Below are 17,568 nucleotides of genomic sequence, written 5' to 3' on the forward strand. Positions count from 1 at the left end.
CCACTCGCTTCCTGTAAACAGCGGCATGAAGCATAATCACGAAGTGAGAACAACACGAATATACAAAAAAACATGGCTGTTGTTTGATTTGAGATGGGCATCTGTCAAACATTTGAACTTCAAGCTAGTCCGTATATGCAGCGAAAAGTGGATACCCACCGCCTAACCGAAAGCAGAATGGTACGCCAAGCCCTCCGATGCAAATAAAACTCTGGCGATGCGTGCATTCCCCTTGCGCTCCTTCACGCACCATCAGACAGTTCAACGACCCATCTCACATGCCTCTCTACGTCTTGTATTGAGGTGTACCGAGTCTTTCCTATTGGGTTGTTGCGATTCAGCGCTGCGGAGAGGAAATATCAAGTGCTCCATTAGAGCTGGCTGCGCATTCTTTCGGTTGCGCAGGCGGTGTCATAGGAGCGGTACAAAATCATGCTTTTCTTGCAAGCTTGCTTCATCACTAGGTATTTTTCCCTGAATACATCTAGGGAGCAGCTTTGAAGGTGATGGACCGAGACGAGTGAGCATGCTTTATTTGTAGTCTAGCTGGCAGATGATCGCTGTGCTCGTACAAGTCTTCATACCACACCAGGTTGGCCACTCAAATGTCTGGATCTACTAGGACGGCTGAACGGCAAGCCAGTCGATTTGACCTTGTATTCGTCGTGTTCCACAAGGTTCACCACCATGAGAGTGATTGGAGGTGTTAGCACTTACCCATTGGATGGGACAAAGTGTGTTTACAATGAGAACGATGTATTTAACTAGACTCGGTCTCAAAGAGGCAGTCTTATCACTTCTCGACAACCCATAGATTCTCAGTGTCCTAAAACTCTCACATACACACTTCAACCTCTATGCAAGGTCTACCTCACGACCTCTCCGTTTTAGGATAACCTGTATACAATCCACTTTGGCCATCCCGTCTTGCCCCTTCATCTGCTGCTCCAAATCCTTGGCAACCCATACATCCTCGATATCTCTCATCACTCGCTTCAAGCTCGGGAACCGCTTCAAAGTGTACATGGCACCGAAACGATTTCGTACAAAGTCGCGTTGCTCCTCGTCAATGGCTTCGCAGCCTGCCGTGAACAGCGGCCACACGTGTGCAGAGGTAACAGGAGAGCTAACCTCTACTCGCTCAATGTATTGCAGACACCGCTTGACGTGATCAACACTGATGCGATTGGGTGCGCCGATATCGAGCCAGGTTCGGTAAAGGTAGATAAATGCTGCGTGTCTGTATGCCTCGGCCGTACAGCTAATATCAGAACCATTGACGGTTGCAGTGGTTGTCGAACACGTAAAGTCCATGGCAAGTAACCTCTGTTGGAGCTCTCTTCCAATAGCGTCTTCTTCCTCATTCAGGGCAGCTTCTTCTGTTCCTACTCTTCGCTGTCGAATCCTGTCCTGCAGCTCACTAATACGTGCCACGATCAGTAAAACCTTGGCGATGCTCTGCATGTCCCTCTCGCCTTCCACGGCTGCAAAGTCCGATTCATGGTTGATCAGTGGCGGCGCGCCCCTTGAGACTGATGACAGGATATCATGATATGCGAACAGACTCATAAGGAATCGGATACGAGATGACGTTGGCTGACTACCTTTACCAAAGTGCGCAATCATTGCTTTGGCACCCATGAGATGGTTCGCAACGCTTGCCTCGTCGTCATCGCCGAACAAGCGCGCAGAAACTTGCATCATCATCACAGTGGCGAGTGCTGGCTCCATTTCTACTTTAGTCGGAGCTCGAATCATATGCTGAAGTTCACGGATCGCATCTCTTTCATGTCGATGGGCTTGTATGGATAGTGTGACATCCCCCGACGCTGATGACATGTGGGCTGCAGCCATGGAGAGGATTGTAGAGCGGAGCGCTGGAGATTCGTACGCCATTGATGTCAAGTGAAGCTGGAATGGAGCCATGCCATTATGCTTTGGTGCAACGGAAATCAACGTCGAGAGTTGATCGATCCAGTAGTGAAGCAGCCACCGGTCAGCCGGGGACAATCCATATGTTGACTGCAGTGTATTTGGTAGCCTATCCATATTCCTAACCGAATCTGACGACGAGAGCAGATCTTGTGGGCTTGATATCATGGTGGGTGTTGATGAGATACTCAAAGTAGAGCTTGGACTAGATGTTGGTTCCGAACGACGAATCTGATTCTTCCTGGCTTTTTGAGGCGGCTTATTCGACGTACTGGCACCATCGTCTTGCCACTTCAACTTGATCCCATAGCCTTGGCATGTAATCTTCAATCTCATACATCGGCCACACCATGGCTTCTGTTCATCGCACTTGTACCCAGCTTCTCTGCACGTCCAGCACCCGGTCCGCGATCTTTTGTGTGGGGCCATGGCAGTGACTTGTGCATTTTTGGCCTATGTTGCATTGGCCCTGGAGAGCTCTACCTCGAGAGCTGATGTGTGTCTTGAAGTAATGGCGTTGGTGTCATGCCCATAGGATGAGCACATGAGCACATGTCTAGTGGAGAAGGAGTGCGGGCGGGAGGTGACTAAGACGGCTAGCGTCAGGGCGCGTGCACGGCGACTCCCAATTACTCTGGCATCACTGCCGAGTCTGGCAATGCGACGAGACAGAATCTCTTTGAAGTGCTCGTGTCCCACGCACAATGATCCGATAATCTGAGCCAGCGAATATAACCAAACTCCTTTCTTTCACTTATCACGATGGCGTCGGCGTTGTTCTTCCTCGACCTCAAGGGCAAGGTACGCTTGTGGGGTAATCATGCCCAAAGGGACGCCTACTGATACTGGCTATATAGACCCTTCTGGCGCGCAATTACAGGGGAGACATTCCCATGTCCGCCGTCGAAAAGTTTCCTGTGCTGCTCAGTGAGGCCGAAGAAGAGAGCTCAGCTGTACCGCCATGCTTCTCCGACGAAGGCATCAACTACCTCTACATCCGCCACAACAACCTGTACCTCCTCGCCCTCACAAAACGAAATTCGAATGCGGCCGAGATTCTTCTATTCTTGCATAAGATCGTCGAGGTCTTCACAGAATACTTCAAGGAATTGGAGGAGGAGAGTATACGAGACAACTTTGTAGTCATCTACGAGCTGCTGGACGAGATGATGGACTTTGGATACCCACAAACAACCGAGACCAAGATATTACAAGAGTATGGGATTTTCTGGAAAATTGATGTGTGAAATACTGCTAACAGACGGCTTAGATACATCACACAAGAGTCGCATAAGCTCGAAGTGGCACGGCCACCAATTGCAGTCACCAACGCCGTCAGCTGGCGAAGCGAAGGCATCCGGTACCGCAAGAACGAAGTATTCCTCGACGTCATCGAGTCGCTCAACCTCCTCGTATCCGCCACAGGCAGTGTGCTTCGATCGGAGATTCTGGGCGCTGTCAAGATGAAGTGCTATCTGTCCGGTATGCCTGAGCTCAGACTGGGCTTGAACGACAAGGTCATGTTTGAAACAACGGGCCGAGCGACGCGAGGAAAGGCTGTAGAGATGGAGGATGTCAAGTTCCACCAGTGCGTGCGGCTCTCGAGATTTGAGAACGACCGGACAATCAGCTTCATCCCACCAGACGGCGAGTTTGAACTGATGAGCTACCGACTCAACACTCAAGTCAAGCCTTTGATCTGGGTCGAGTGTATCGTAGAAAGCCACTCTGGCAGCCGCATAGAGTACATGTTGAAGGTGACTTGGCTCTTGCTTGACAAACAGAATCGTACGCTGATGAAAGCTTTAGGCCCGAGCGCAGTTTAAGCGACGAAGCACAGCCAACAATGTGCAGATTTCGATACCTGTACCTGAAGACGCCGATAGTCCACGGTTCCGAACGAACATTGGGACCGTGCACTACGCGCCCGAGACGTCTTCGATAGTCTGGAAGATCAAGCAGTTTGGCGGCGGCAAGGAGTTTCTCATGCGTGCCGAGCTCGGCCTACCTTCTGTGCGCGGAGACGACGACAAGGGTGGGGGTATGATGGGTGGCTTTGGTGGCAGCATGGGCGGTGTGGGGGCTGGAAAGGCCAAGCGACCGATTAATGTCAAGTTTGAGATACCCTACTTCACCACATCTGGTATCCAAGTGCGATACCTCAAGATCATCGAGCCAAAGGTATGTTTCCCTTCCCCCCAAAGATCAGCTCATCCTTGTATCGGCCTGGTCATTCTTGTTGGTTTTTGTGCTTCCGAGTAGACGAACTAACAATCGAGATAGCTACAATACCCTTCGCTTCCATGGGTGCGGTACATTACGCAATCTGGCGACATTGCCGTACGATTACCAGACGTGAATTAGACACAAAGTCTATGGATAGAATTTCCATGCACGGCGACGAAATATACCAATATAATCATGATGCAGACGATCAAAAACTTTCATCTTGTGCCCACCAAGCTGCATGCAGTCTTGTTGCAACACCGCCACACTGTACATGTCAAGTTTTCCCGTTTGTCAATTACAATCATCATTAGCTCTCAAGGACTCTTCTTTACGACTTTAGGCAGGCATGGAAAAAGATATCGACGATTAAATGTAGGTTTCGTTGTTGTCAATTGCTTCTATACATATACCAGTGTATGGTCGTCTCGCACGGTCGCTGTACCATGTCAGTAACTCACATTAGTTTCTACTGAGACTGGAGACAATTACTGACCATTGAACCCAAGATGTACCTCTCCACCAGCCACGGCAGGCCCAGTAACCACAAGCTCGCCAACAGACCGCTCATCCGTTGTCTTGAGCTGCGGCGTGTCCTTCAACTTGATCTCTACACAGCTCAGGGGTACGCCAAAATGGCTGTGCTTGTTGGCTGGTGTGTTGCCTGTCCTGTAATCATAAACATTAGTCTGTGCGATAGCGCCTGCAACTTTGGCAGCTGTCAAGGCGTAGACTACACGGGCTTGGGTGTAGATGCGAAGATCGGAAAGATCCTCTGAGCTCAGTGGAGGCGTATTGTGGCCGGCACGCTCCGAGACGAAAATGAGCCGTAGCTTTCCTGGCGTGCTGCCAACATTGGCCCTTGTTGGTGGGTTGAGCTTTGATAGTAGCGAATCTGTGGGTAAACGACCGGATTGGAGAATGCGTGATTCGAGATAGTGAGCCAGCTTCTTTGCTCCACTTGTGATGGAGACGTTTGTAGTGCTGTGAAGTTTGGCAGCCGTCTCAGCAGAGATGACGGTGACTGTGGGCGCAATGGAGCGGCTGGCTAGCGTCAGGTCGACACCTGGACCTGCAACCGAGTTGATGATGACGGTAGCATGGGAGAAGAGCGCGGCCAGAGTTAAGCATAAGCAATACGAGTTTGTAAAGGCATCAGCCGGAAGGAACGTGTCCGAGGGGTTGATGCGAGGCGCGGGCGGCAGAGCAGTAATCAAGGCACCGATGGCAGCGGCCAAGTTCTGGTCATGTTAGCAAAAGGAACGTGTCCACAGTGGTGAGGCAGAAGTACCTGTTGGGTGAATTCGACCACTTCGGCTGCTTTACCAGGAGCCTCCTGCCAGACAAAGGCAACGCTGGGCGCCTTGTCCTTGTTCGCAGGCAGCTGCACAGCACTGGTCTTTTGCTCTAGCACGAGCTCGTGCCATACGGAAACGTCAATCTTCCCGCCGATACCTTGGGGCACCTCGCTCCAGTCCATGTGTCTGCTTGTCTCCTCGACCGTCCATACAATCTGTCGGAGACCTGGAGCGCCCTTGCCGACCTCGGCGAGTGAGATGGAGCCAGCTGCCGCAATCAACGCGTCAGCGCCTGTGCTGACCAAGAGATCCACGAGGGTCGGGTGTGGTTGGTTGAAGGGAATCAGGATGGGAGTGAAGCCGTAGAAGGCAGCGGCGAAGAGGACGGCCAGGAACTCGACACTGTTGGGCAGGTAGACAGCCACTCTCGTCGCACCGTGGTCCTTCAGGTGGCTGCCAATAATGGCTATCTCCTTGGTGATGTCGTCAACGGCGTGTTCGGAGACGCCCTCCTTGCCCCGGACCGTCATCAGCGTTGCTGTCCCGCTAGATTTCTGTCCCTTTTCCAGGGGAATCTCGCCCGTGACGCGCTTCCAGATGTCCTGCAGGTCGCCATCCTTGCCGGCAGAGTACATGGGTGCGCCGGGTATCTTGACGGCGAGGCCGGTTCGGAGGGGATAGCCATGAGGCGTTTCGGGCGACCTGAAGATGGCCGACTCTCCCGGTTGGCGCACGTATGAGGCCTGCGCCTGTCTAGCAAGTAGCAGTGGGTGAGTGTCGGCATCTTTGCTATCGTAAATGACAAAAGCAAGGAAGGCGAGCATGGCAAAGACGAGGAGAGTGGAGTAGATGTTCCATGTCGCCAACTGGTCGGAAATGACTGCATCGAGCTGGTCGAGAAGGCCGGGCATGGTGGTTCACTGAGATGTGACTCTGATCATGGGAGGGGAAGGGAGGGGAGGGGAGGGCAGGGGAGGGGAGCGTGGGATGAACGGTTGCTAGTGGGACCACAGACACCCGCGACCGCGCCAACAGAAGCTCCGTGCCGACGGACTTGGGGCGAACCGGCACCTAACCCACTCTAGAGTAGTCGTTGCACGTCGGCCAAAACAATCCACTGCATCTCCCATCAACACCCCACAACCACAACCACACCCACGCCCAGTCACCATGTCACGATAACGACACCTGCTATAACCCGCGAGCGACTTGCTACTACTAACCACTGCCAGCCACTAACCACACACCCAGACGGCAGCCAAACAAACAACAGAGGTCAATCAACACGCCCACATCTCTCCCTCCCTCTACCTCTCCCTCTCTCTCTCTCTCTCTTCCTCACACACACACACACAACACCAAAACTTCCTTCGCCATGTCTCTAGCTCGAGTCGTACAGCAGCCCACCACGCCCAAAACCCCCCAAACACCCACGGCAACAACCGTTCAGGGTATAGAGACGCCCAACGGAGCCTGGCGCCATCCCAAATTCGATGAGATTGCCCAGCGCCAGTACGCGACAACATTTGACCAACAAAACGTCCACACCATAGTCGTATCCTCTACTCTCTTGTTCCTCTCCTTCTACGGTAGCGCAATCACCTCGCAGCTCAAACTCCTCAGCTATGCGGCGTACGTCTTCCATTGTTCCCCATTCAGATGATCTCCTCTGTCGAAGAACAAAGTCCAACTAACACCACCATCCCCACCAGCACCCCGATCAACGCCCTCATATCCTACATCCCTCTCACCTCATGGATCCCCCTCCTCATCCGCACAATCTTCGTCGCCAACATTGTTGCAAACCTCTGGCCCTTGATCCGCCGTTACAAACCCGACGACATCGTTGACATCCCCCTCACGCCCTCGCAACGCGCCGCTCTCGGCTTGAAGACCAACGTCCCTTTGGCACAAACCCCCGGCTCCGCCTATGCGTCCCCAAACTACGTAACACCGCCCCGCTATGCGCGCTCCACTCCGCGCAGCAGCAGTTTCGGCTCCCAAGATCACAGTGCAAGTCCGTTTGCAAGGAGCAACTCGGGGAGCCCGTTTAGCCCTGGACAGAGCAACATGGGCGTCAGTACGAGCAGTCCGTTGTTCCAGCGCGCCATGGGGTCGTCGGCGAATAAGCGGGCGAGTTATAGTGGTGGGAGCGGTGGGGGTGAGCTCGGCAGCAGCTTGTTCAGCGGGAGCGAGAGTAGTGGGCCGGGTACGCCGACGCCCATGATGGGCAAAGCAAGTGTGGGCTTGAACAACAAGTGGCTGTATGAGAAGCGAAGGGATAGTCCGAGGAGCAGTTTATTTGCTTGAGAGAGAGAGAGAGAGAGTTGCATGAGTGTGTGTGTAGAGGTGTGAGATGAGATGAGACAAGAGGACATGCATCACATCGCTGTATACCCTATTATGCTGTATATCCTGTTCTATCGTATGGCGTTTTGGTGGAATCGTTCAAAGTAAGCCATGCAAAGTTCAATCAGACCAGTATCGGGGATCAAGTCTAGACATCCATGTTCATTGTCCTCTTCGCATCCTGCCCCTTGCCTTTTTTCTTTCGACTACCTTCATTCCATGTACTTGTACAAAAAGAGTGGAGCCTTGTCCCATCGGCTCCCCGCCTGTGCCTTGAAATCTAGTATACACACACTCTCTCGCTCTCGCTCTCAATTTGTTCCACGCTCAAGCTCACGAAAACCTGTCCCCCCTCCTACTCCTATACGCCTCACTAGCCTCATACTTGCTCTTCTCCCGCGCCCTCTGCTCCTCACTCTCCGCCTCATGCCGCGTAGGCGCCGGATCGCGACTCGCCTCTGCACTCGGGCCCGACTCGTCCGCCCCTCCTTCGCCCCTCCTCCTCTGCATCTCGCCCAGCACACCGCCCGGGGCCGTCGTAGCCGTCGGGTTCAGCGGCGTCGTCGCAGTGCGCTGGGTGCCCGAGGAGGACGAGGCAGTGAGCGACTTTTCCAGCTCCCACGCCCGCTGTCGCTTTTGGCGGTCTAGTTCGGCTTTTTGTGCCCGGTCGGCGTTGATGCTGCGTTTGGCGAAGAAGTAGGCGCCGCCGCCGGCGACGATGAGGGTCGCCCAGCCGTAGCTGGTGAGGAGGGATTTCGGTTAGTTTTGTGTATTTTTGTGTGTGTCTGCATGTGTGGGCATAGGGTACTAGGGTAGGATGGTGGGTTGGAGTCATCTTCTTCTCTCCTCATAGGCTGGGTCGGTCGGTGACGTACTATACTGATTTTATCTAATGGGCAAATTGCGCGTCAGTTCAATGTTGCAAGGCTCACAATTGCGACATGTCTTGAACCTACCGTGTTCATCTTGTGTGGTTTTCTGCGTTCCGTTTGCTAGTAGAAGTGTGGGTGAGAAGCTTTGATTGAGTTTGTTGTGCGCCACAGATTTTGTGAGGTTGTGTTTAGTGATGAAAGTGGTCTGATTCCGTAGGGCTGACGGGGTTTGCCTGGGAGTTGGCTCGGCGATTGGACGGAGATAAGACCACGGCATCTACCATTCCCTACGTTCGTCGCGGGAGACTCACTCTGCTCCGTCTTCAGGACAGCCATTATCGTGTGGTCAACTATGTTGATGTAATTTGCTGAAGTCTCCTGTCAATACTGTTTCACCTCAAGTTGGTTACGAACCTTGACATTCAGCCGATCCTTCATCACTCCATAAACCCATCACCACTTCTTTTCCACGACACAACACAGGAAGCTTTCTGACAAGAAAAGGTGACGTCATATTGCACTGGACATATACTTCTCATGGATAACCGGCCAAAAGACATGTAAAATGAATGCTAGTAGCTCGAGCTAACGTCCACTGCCGTTTCCTCTCCTTGCGATGATAGTTCACGCCGTGAACTGAGCAATGGGATATCCGCAGTTCCAAGACAGGGACAGTTGGCCGTATGTGTCATCGGCAGTATGACCGGAACGTGTTGTGGCCTCCGCAATCCCGGAAACCCTTAACCGCGGCAATTCCGCATATATACCCCAAGTGGCTACCCGGCTGGGGACTGGTACCCGATGTGGGGTAGCTCTTGGGTCTCTCAAGTTCCCGAAGCTGCATCCTCCGACATTGATGCGTCTGGATTCAGGAGTCAGAGTTATCATCTCGAACGTCAATCAGGCCTATTGGATATCCTCGTGCTGTATTCAATCCTCTAGAACTCATCACTGATTCCCATCTCGAACCCGACTGTCCTTGCCCGTCCTCACCATGCCCATTCGCCGCGTAGCATTGTTCAAAGTCCGCAAGGAAGAGGACCGTCAAAAGCTTCTCGACATGTATAACGCCATGTCGACCAAAGCTGTCAAGGTACATCCGTTCCTTGCATTGGCCTTGTGTACCTGATGTTTACTTTCCGTTCCCATTTTCCTCAGAGACCCCACCTTCACACCCTAACATCATACAATAGAACGGCCGCCCCTACATCCGCTCGATAGAAGCCGGCCCCACTCAACAAGATGCGCGAGCACAAGGCTACACCGTCGCAGCCACTTCCATCTTTGAAAGCGAAGAGGATCAGAAGTACTACGATGAAGAGTGCCCGGCACACGCGGAGATGAAGGCGGCTGCAAAGGGTTTTGTTGAAGGGATGCTTATGGTGTACTTTGCTGTTTGAAAAGGAGGCTCAGGAGCTTGAGGGAGATGGCAGGTGAGGGTGGGGAGGATAGAAAGAGAGAGAGAGAGAGAGAGTTAGACATCTCCTAATGATGCCAGTCTTGCGTGGAACTCGCCGTCTCGTAATGTTATGTGGATGGGTGACTTGATTCTGGTGTTTTGTTGTGTTCCTACCTTGGCAACGTCGAGGCCGTTTGCCATTCACACCTTTGCCCTTGAACGCGCAGTTGCGAGTCCAACCTCAGCAGCATAACAGACATTTCCTGCACAGGTTTATTAATTAATTCGTCGCTCCAGTTTCTCCTCACAAACCTCAGTCCGTGAGCGAGATGGACGTGTTTAGTGGTGTGTGTTTTTCATGTAGGCAACAGAAGCATGCATGCATGCACGGTAGGTATTCGCCCAGGTCACCCGCAACCTGCGAGCCAATCAACAGCGGCCAGTTACTGCTGACGAGGCTGACGAGGCTGACGACAACCCACAACCCGCTTGCAGAGGATGTCGTGATTCCCAGTTCACCCGATTGTGCCGTGCCGTCAGCATATCCCGTCGTGGGCAAAAGGGAGTTGCAGGGCGGGAGAAGCTTCTGCCGCAATGCGCGCTCGGTCGAACGAGTGTGGTGTGATTTGAATGGACCGAGTTTCTCCCTTTGAGGAATTGCCAACAGCCATCTGATATGATGGACACAGGGCCTGACCCCCACTACCGGTAGTCGGTAGGTATATAAACTTCGCAAAGGCTCCTACTCTGGCCAGCTAACCGTGTCTGTGCCTGTGCTACGACGTTACTTTGGCCTGGGAACCCGCAAACACTCGCACGACTTTCTGTCTTCTACCGGTACTTTGTACTGTCGTTGGGACCGGATTCGACCCCACAACCCACCACACCACTCCTCTCCATCCAAGAAGCCACCCATTCGAGCCCCACATTTGCTGTCTTCGTACACCACCAACCGCCTCCATCGGTACAATATAGCAGCACATCCGTCGTCCCCTTGATCAGACTGTCTGCCGATTGTTCTTGCAACCCTCTTCTTCTTTCCATTTGACGAATCACCATTGTACTTTCTGCTCTTCTCGAAATCCAACCTCATCCACACAATGGCAGCCATGTCAACACATGCCATGACCCAAATCAGGCGCTACTCCTCACAGCTACCACGCGACCCACACTACCGACTCAAGGCAACACTGGCAACCGGCTATGTCGTCTCCGCCCTTGCCCTGCCTTTTGTACCCCCGCTTCTGGAGACACGAAGGGCAAAGGCTGACGGCAGTGATCTGACCAAGTGCGTCGTCCTCCCCACGCTTTTTGGCTGTTGTCGGATAGACCTGCTCGTACTCGAAGAGGTGGATTGCAGCTGACGACCAAGCACCTAGGGAGAATGCATATTGCTCATCACAGTATCTTGGACACGCGAGATGATCGCCCTACCTACGTTTTGTTTTCCCTTGGAATCGACTTGGCCCGCGTCGCAGCCCAAAGAGCTGCATGCAAAGGCCGACTGCCATGCATTTCTTCGTGGGCCGCTGAAATGGGAACGGCATGGAGCATTGAGTCCGTCGAGAAGGCAAGGAGTCGTAGAGTAGCACATGAAGAACAGGTCTATTGGGGGGCTGATTGTGATTATTAGGATTGTTGTTGTTTGTTATTATTATACCACAGGCGCGCATGGATTGCATGCAGATGGCGTTCGTTGACGGGATGGATTCTCGCAAGCAACATGGTAATTGCTGTGGGCTACCGAAGAGAAGAAGATGGTCTTGCACATGGAGGGAATGAAGAGATGCAGCAGTTTGTTTTCCATCCATGCCGAGTCCTTGTCCTTGTCCTTGTCCTTGTCCTTGTCCTTGTCCTTGTCCTTGTCCTTGTCCTTGTTCCTCTCTAGCTGGACTGTCCAGTTGAATGGTCGGCCAGCGTGGTCTTGCATGATTGGCAGCTGGCGGTGCCCCTGTAAACGACGTATATAACCTCATGCGCTCGGGTGGTTTGAGTATCATGTGATCTGCCACTGCTACATCCTGGCTGTTTTGATGGCACAAGACAAGTAACGTGATCCTCAAACTAGCCGAGATTGCTTAGTAAGTCGGACAACCCCGCGATCCGACAACCCTCCCCCTCCAACGATGATTTTGCTGTAGAATCATGAATTCATCTTCCTTGCCTACCAATCCACAACCCCCCCTCATGCCACCAAAGTTGGAAACACTACCCAGCTCTTCCAGCGGGTGAAGGTCCATCTCCAACACAGCACAACTGCATGCGCAATGGCTTCCGGCTTGCTGCGCAGTGCGGACAGCAGCCTGCCGAATGAACTCGCCTTCCTCATCATCGATCACCTCACCGACGACCGGCAGACACTCTGCGCCCTCGCCCAGACCTGTAGCAACCTGCAGTATCTCGCAGAGGACCGCCTCTACAAGACCATCCACCTCCTCTCCGTCAAAGACCTCCACGCCATCATCGCCGCCTTCACCAACCGTCCTGCCCGCGTCCGCGCCGTACAGACCCTGCGCATCTTGTATCAGTACAGGCAGAATGACCTCAACAAAAGTGCCGATTCTAGGACGGCCTTTAATGAGTTTGTCGCCCAAATGGTCCATTTGCGAGCTTGGCATATCGAGAGCCCGTACGACAACTTCCACTGGGAAAAGGCCGGTGGAGATGCATGGGTGGAGCGGGATATGGAGAGATTCCGTCGCGCGCTGGAACAGGCTTGCAACGAGGGACCAAAGGAGACGGAGCGCATAGCATCTGCGAGGGGTCTGGGCCAAAGAATGGAGAGGACCGTTGGCCTCGCCTTGCTGCAAGACCTGACGATCCATTCCCATGGGGCTACCGCCGACTTTTGGAATCTTGATGGCTTCCACTGCCTCTTTCGACATCCTGCCCTTCGGAGCCTCCATATCTCGTGCATCACCCTGCCTCCCAACGAGATCCTGGAACTCAGTTCGCATGTCAGAACATCACCTCTGACAACCCTGGTCTTCGATGAGTGCGAGCTCTCGCAAAAGAGTCTGCTTAGCATCCTCCGCACCCCGGCGCGACTGAAGAATTTGACGCTCGGAGAAAATGTCTACAACATAAACCGCACTCGTGGAATCGAGCCAGTCCTCTCCATGAATCCGACTGCTTCACTAGAAGCTCTCTCCGCTGTCGCACATTCTCTGGAAAGCCTCACACACTTCGATCCAGCATGGCGAATAGACACGAGCCCAAACGTGCTACGCAGCATCCGCCCCATTGGCGAGGGTATGCGAAATTTCGACTCCCTCCGATATCTCGAATGCGATACGAGTTCCTTCCTACATCAGGCCGTCATCATGAATCGTGATCTAGCCCCCCCTAGCCTGGACACACTGCGCGTTCGCCGCCATTGGGAGGTTCAGACTGATTTCTGGGACCAGCCACCAGATATAGACCACTACCTGCCATTGCCGTCGCTCAACACACTCGAGCTCATGCAATTGTCATTTCTCTGGCACGATTACGCGCTCTCGGGCTACATTTGCGATGCTGAGCGGCTTCGCAACCGTCACGCAAAGGCCTACAGACTGTCCAAGGCTGGCATCAACTTGAGGATGCTCATAGAGATGCACAGGGATCCCGCACTCATCCCACCCTATCTCCAAGATGAACGTGTCCCCATTGTAGAATGTATATATGATGCGAGCGAAGAAGGATTCCATCGACATATTGTGGTTGACGAACCCGAGACCGCTCAGCCAGAGCCCTACTTCTCCGGGAACCATGGCACACCATACGATGATGATGATGAATGGAACTCCCCCGCTCGCTCGCCCAGCCCACAACCTTCTGCCAACCGTGCCGTCAGCCCCTCGCCCGATCCCGTTCCCTCGGCACCCCCACCCGAAACTGACCAACTCAACACCGCCGACATCCAACGCATCGCCTCGTCGACCCGCCGCCTCCTCGACGCGCTCAAACGCCGGTTCGTGAGCCGCAACCGGCGCCCGAGCTTCTGGGACGTGAGCATGAGCTCCGACGACGGTATCGAAGAGGACTCGGAGTACTATGGCATGGGCGACTTGGAGGTGGATGATTTGGAGGAGCAGGAGGACATGGCGTTGGAGATGGAATTGGATGATCTGGAAGAACTCGAGGATGAATTCGAGGATGAGGGTGGAGTGCATGTCTATGAGCATGAGGGTGAGTTGTATATTGAGGTCTATGAGAGTGAGACGGGGAGTGAAGGGGAGAGTGATGAAGAAGGGAGTGGAGGTGGAGGTGGAGGTGGAGGTCCAGGTGGAGGAGCAACAATGCATGACGTGAACGACGAGGACTGAATGAGCCGGCTGTGTCAAAAGGCCAGCACAGTATAATGCCGTCAAAAAGTTCTTTGGAGAGTACTCTGCAGTGAGGACAAGCATTTCTTTTGCCATCGATTCTGGTAGTACGTTTGTGTTGTTAGCATGACGGAGAGGATAGATTATTTTCTACAAACACATGTATATAATACGTAGTTACAGGTAATGACGATATGTTTCCCTCGATTCCATTTGAACCTCTATCCTGGCTAACGAGTAGATGTTAGGACACCGAGCTTAGGATCAATACTTTCTATTTAAACTCGGCGCTAATGCACCCCAGCCTCTCGCCCTCCCCACACCTCGGCACGAACCTCGACCTTTCCCCGCGGGAGTGGGCTTAGCCGACTTGCCTGCTTGGCTACCAGCAAGCAACGACGTCGAGCATGTTGGGGATTCCTACATGAAATCCGTGGTTGCCCCACTTCCTTGAGTACTTCATCATTCGTCCTGAACATGTACCGGTAGTTGTTGGCTTCCAGGTCAAGAACGGTCAAGGGGAACTAACTAGCTGTGGATTGAATCACATGCAGACAGACACACCATACAGTCAATGTACACCATGCCAGACTACCACCCACCACCTTTGTCCGGCCTGCGCGTCCTGGAATTCGCGGGATTGGCACCAGGTATGGACTTTTCATCCTCCCCTCAATATACCACCCCCTAAACCTCCAACTCACCTTCTCCCCCCCCCCAAGGCCCCTTTGCCGGCCTCCTCCTCGCCGACTACGGCGCCTCCGTCCTCCGACTCGACCGCGCAACCATAAGCCCCCAGCCCACGGCGGACCAACTCACGCGGCGCAAAACCTCGATCCGGGTCAACATCAAGAGCGCCGCCGGCGTCGCCCTCGTCCAGCGACTTGCGCGCGAAGCCGACGTCCTCATCGACCCGTTCCGGCCGGGCGTGCTGGAGAAGGCTGGACTGGACCCGGTCACGGTGCTGCGCAGGATCAATCCGCGGCTCATTGTCGCGCGCATGACGGGCTTCCGTCGCGATGGCAAGTACAAGGACATGGCCGGCCACGACATCAACTACATTGCCGTCTCCGGCGTGCTGTCCCTGTTTGGCCGCCAGGGCGAGCGGCCGTATGCGCCGGGGAATGTGGTGGGCGATTTCGCGGGCGGCGGTGCCATGTGTTTCATCGCCATCTTGCTGGCTTTGTTGGCGAGGGAGCGGTCGGGCCGCGGCCAGGTGGTCGAGGCGAATATGGTGGACGGGAGTGCAATGTTGGCGACGATGCCGAGACTCGGGGGCAAGACGCCCGTGTGGAGTGCGGAGCGGGGCACGAATCTGTTGGATGGCGGTGCGCCGTTCTATGACACGTACGAGACCAAGGATGGCAACTTCATGGCCGTGTAAGTTCTCGGGCTTTCGTTCATGCCAGAGCCAGAGCAAAGGTGGGTAGCGATACTTGCTAACCCCCCCCCCCCTCTCTCAGCGGAGCCATCGAACCCCAGTTCTATGCCGCCCTCATCCAAGGCCTCTCCCTCACCCCGTCCGACCTCCCCGGCGACCGAAACAACAAGTCCGACTGGCCGGCGCTCAAAACCTTCTTCGCGTCCGTCTTCAAGACCAAAACTCGTGCAGAGTGGGAACACATTTTTGACGGCACAGATGCCTGTTGTACCCCTGTTCTTACCCAGCGTGATCTCGAGGCACGTGGCTTCGATCAACGACCTGCGGTCACATTGCGGGAGACACCGGGGCTGGCAATCACAGAAGGGGATGACGACAGGAGCGCGGCTGAGGGACAGGGGATTGGTTGGGAGGGGAGTGGGTGGGTGGAGAAGGGATTGGTGCCGGGCGAGGGCGGGGAGGAGACGATTGAGAGGTGGATGGGGTGGACCAAGGGGAGGCATTACGAGGAAGTGGACGGGGGTTTGGGCTGGAAGGACAGGTCTAAGCTGTAGACTGGACTAGAATAGACAAGGTAACGGTCTCTTTTACCAAGGTTTGTACCTGTAACACACCTCTGTCGCACGCCATGTCCATGACCCATCACTTCTTAATCACCCTCGGCTTCCTCGCCTTTGGCTTCGCAGTCTTCTTGCCCGCATTCCTCAACCGCTTCCTCTGCTCATTCTCCGTAATCCTCGCCTTGCTCTTGCGCCACGCCGCCCACCGATTTCCCGGCACAAACTGCTTGACCTGCACGCCCGCCCTCTCCGCCGCCCGTCCAATCTGCCAATTGGCCTCACGATAGGCATACCCCTTGCCCTTGTTCAGTACCAACTTCTTCCTCGCCGCCTCACGCGGTGTATCCCGCCTCTTTGACTTGGCGGTTGCCACGGGCATCACGTCCGTCATGACAATCGTCTCATGCTGCGATGGCGGGGCTGCCGTGTCCTGGGAACCCACGGGCACAGCAAGCATGTTCAGCCGGCGTCTGCGCGCCGCATTGGGTGGATAGGGCAGCGAGTGGTCCTTTTCGAGCGCGACGCCAATGTACTGGCGCTCGGGGTGTTTGCGGGGGTCGCGGTAGTATCGCACGTAGCCTGATTCCGTGGCGAAGATGCAGTGGTCCCGTCCGAATTTGCAGTTTTCGCCGGGATACCAGTGGGTACCGCGTTGGCGGAAGATGATGTTGCCTGGGATCACGTATTCGCCTGCATCCCAAGCATTAGCAGTCTGGCGTTGTGTGCTATAGTATCCATCATGGATGCCATCTCATGTACACAACACCACCACCCTTGGTGTTGTGTGTGTGTGTGAAATGGCATCCGGCTGATTCGAGAATAGACGTACCGCCGCTCTTCTTGGCCCCCAATCGCTTTCCCGGCCCATCTTTTGCTCCATTGGCACGCCCCTGGGCCTGGTGGGCAGAATGTCTTACAAACGAAAGGATTGGGGCGGGCGCTGTAGAGGATGCATTGGCGCTCCGGAGCACGTCCAGGACACGGGTAGACGGTGCAATAAAAGTCGACGATGTGGCTATGGCTGCGCGGACAGGCGCATAGATTCGTGGCAGCAGCATGACGCGCTGTCGCTGGTGATGGTCGACAACGTCGTATTCCCTTCTTGGTCGTTGCTTGCTCTCGACACTTTCTTCTGGCTGGCCATGGACGAACGTGGTCCGGGCGCGAAAATGGCTGCCAATCTTGGAACTAGCGTCCTTCCCAAACACGTGCAAACAGAGACGAGCCAGTCAGTGTATACAAAG

At 54.2% G+C, this 17,568-nt stretch overlaps 11 protein-coding genes across 11 annotated transcripts; 6 read left to right on the top strand and 5 right to left on the bottom strand.

Moving 5' to 3' along the window:
- Positions 1–855: 855 nt before the first annotated feature.
- On the bottom strand, positions 856–2,361 carry IAQ61_011092 (uncharacterized protein; the record flags this gene model as incomplete). Its single annotated transcript, XM_003843583.1, has 1 exon — positions 856–2,361. One exon carries the CDS (start codon positions 2,359–2,361, stop codon positions 856–858), a length of 1,506 nt encoding a protein of 501 aa, XP_003843631.1.
- Positions 2,362–2,694: 333 nt separating this feature from the next.
- On the top strand, positions 2,695–4,296 carry APM1 (AP-1 complex subunit mu-1-like; the record flags this gene model as incomplete). Its single annotated transcript, XM_003843584.1, has 5 exons — positions 2,695–2,733; positions 2,790–3,148; positions 3,203–3,689; positions 3,742–4,113; positions 4,216–4,296. The coding sequence occupies 5 exons, from the start codon at positions 2,695–2,697 to the stop codon at positions 4,294–4,296; spliced, it is 1,338 nt and encodes a 445-aa protein (XP_003843632.1).
- Positions 4,297–4,527: 231 nt separating this feature from the next.
- IAQ61_011094 (uncharacterized protein) lies at positions 4,528–6,367 on the bottom strand (the record flags this gene model as incomplete). Its single annotated transcript, XM_066099050.1, has 3 exons — positions 4,528–4,597; positions 4,651–5,399; positions 5,450–6,367. The coding sequence occupies 3 exons, from the start codon at positions 6,365–6,367 to the stop codon at positions 4,528–4,530; spliced, it is 1,737 nt and encodes a 578-aa protein (XP_065950569.1).
- Positions 6,368–6,831: 464 nt separating this feature from the next.
- On the top strand, positions 6,832–7,766 carry IAQ61_011095 (uncharacterized protein; the record flags this gene model as incomplete). Its single annotated transcript, XM_003843586.1, has 2 exons — positions 6,832–7,088; positions 7,169–7,766. The coding sequence occupies 2 exons, from the start codon at positions 6,832–6,834 to the stop codon at positions 7,764–7,766; spliced, it is 855 nt and encodes a 284-aa protein (XP_003843634.1).
- Positions 7,767–8,138: 372 nt separating this feature from the next.
- Positions 8,139–8,748, bottom strand: IAQ61_011096 (uncharacterized protein; the record flags this gene model as incomplete). Its single annotated transcript, XM_066099051.1, has 2 exons — positions 8,139–8,544; positions 8,738–8,748. The coding sequence occupies 2 exons, from the start codon at positions 8,746–8,748 to the stop codon at positions 8,139–8,141; spliced, it is 417 nt and encodes a 138-aa protein (XP_065950570.1).
- Positions 8,749–8,864: 116 nt separating this feature from the next.
- Positions 8,865–10,125, top strand: IAQ61_011097 (uncharacterized protein). The gene is made up of 2 exons (XM_003843588.2): positions 8,865–9,770; positions 9,871–10,125. The coding sequence occupies exons 1-2, from the start codon at positions 9,672–9,674 to the stop codon at positions 10,075–10,077; spliced, it is 306 nt and encodes a 101-aa protein (XP_003843636.1). The 5' UTR covers positions 8,865–9,671; the 3' UTR covers positions 10,078–10,125.
- Positions 10,126–11,176: 1,051 nt separating this feature from the next.
- Positions 11,177–11,440, top strand: IAQ61_011098 (uncharacterized protein; the record flags this gene model as incomplete). The annotated part of the gene is made up of 1 exon (XM_003843589.2): positions 11,177–11,440. The coding sequence occupies one exon, from the start codon at positions 11,177–11,179 to the stop codon at positions 11,438–11,440; it is 264 nt and encodes an 87-aa protein (XP_003843637.2).
- Positions 11,441–11,730: 290 nt separating this feature from the next.
- On the bottom strand, positions 11,731–12,006 carry IAQ61_011099 (uncharacterized protein; the record flags this gene model as incomplete). Its single annotated transcript, XM_066099052.1, has 1 exon — positions 11,731–12,006. The coding sequence occupies one exon, from the start codon at positions 12,004–12,006 to the stop codon at positions 11,731–11,733; it is 276 nt and encodes a 91-aa protein (XP_065950571.1).
- Positions 12,007–12,343: 337 nt separating this feature from the next.
- Positions 12,344–14,383, top strand: IAQ61_011100 (uncharacterized protein; the record flags this gene model as incomplete). The annotated part of the gene is made up of 1 exon (XM_003843590.2): positions 12,344–14,383. The coding sequence occupies one exon, from the start codon at positions 12,344–12,346 to the stop codon at positions 14,381–14,383; it is 2,040 nt and encodes a 679-aa protein (XP_003843638.2).
- Positions 14,384–14,966: 583 nt separating this feature from the next.
- Positions 14,967–16,318, top strand: IAQ61_011101 (uncharacterized protein; the record flags this gene model as incomplete). The annotated part of the gene is made up of 3 exons (XM_003843591.2): positions 14,967–15,033; positions 15,106–15,763; positions 15,847–16,318. 3 exons carry the CDS (start codon positions 14,967–14,969, stop codon positions 16,316–16,318), a joined length of 1,197 nt encoding a protein of 398 aa, XP_003843639.2.
- Positions 16,319–16,406: 88 nt separating this feature from the next.
- Positions 16,407–17,382, bottom strand: IAQ61_011102 (mitochondrial 54S ribosomal protein bL27m; the record flags this gene model as incomplete). Its single annotated transcript, XM_003843592.2, has 2 exons — positions 16,407–17,014; positions 17,154–17,382. 2 exons carry the CDS (start codon positions 17,380–17,382, stop codon positions 16,407–16,409), a joined length of 837 nt encoding a protein of 278 aa, XP_003843640.2.
- Positions 17,383–17,568: the final 186 nt, after the last annotated feature.

This window comes from Plenodomus lingam (assembly GCF_022343315.1).
Source record: "Plenodomus lingam strain CAN1 chromosome Unknown scaffold_20, whole genome shotgun sequence".
Taxonomy (NCBI): domain Eukaryota; kingdom Fungi; phylum Ascomycota; class Dothideomycetes; order Pleosporales; family Leptosphaeriaceae; genus Plenodomus; species Plenodomus lingam.

Bases quoted from the DNA above. Each gene is read 5' to 3' on its own strand.
- IAQ61_011097 (XM_003843588.2), top strand. From the start codon at position 9,672: ATGCCCATTCGCCGCGTAGCATTGTTCAAAGTCCGCAAGGAAGAGGAC. The intron at 9,771-9,870 runs GTACATCCGTTC...ATCATACAATAG, and splicing joins TGTCGACCAAAGCTGTCAAG to AACGGCCGCCCCTACATCCG.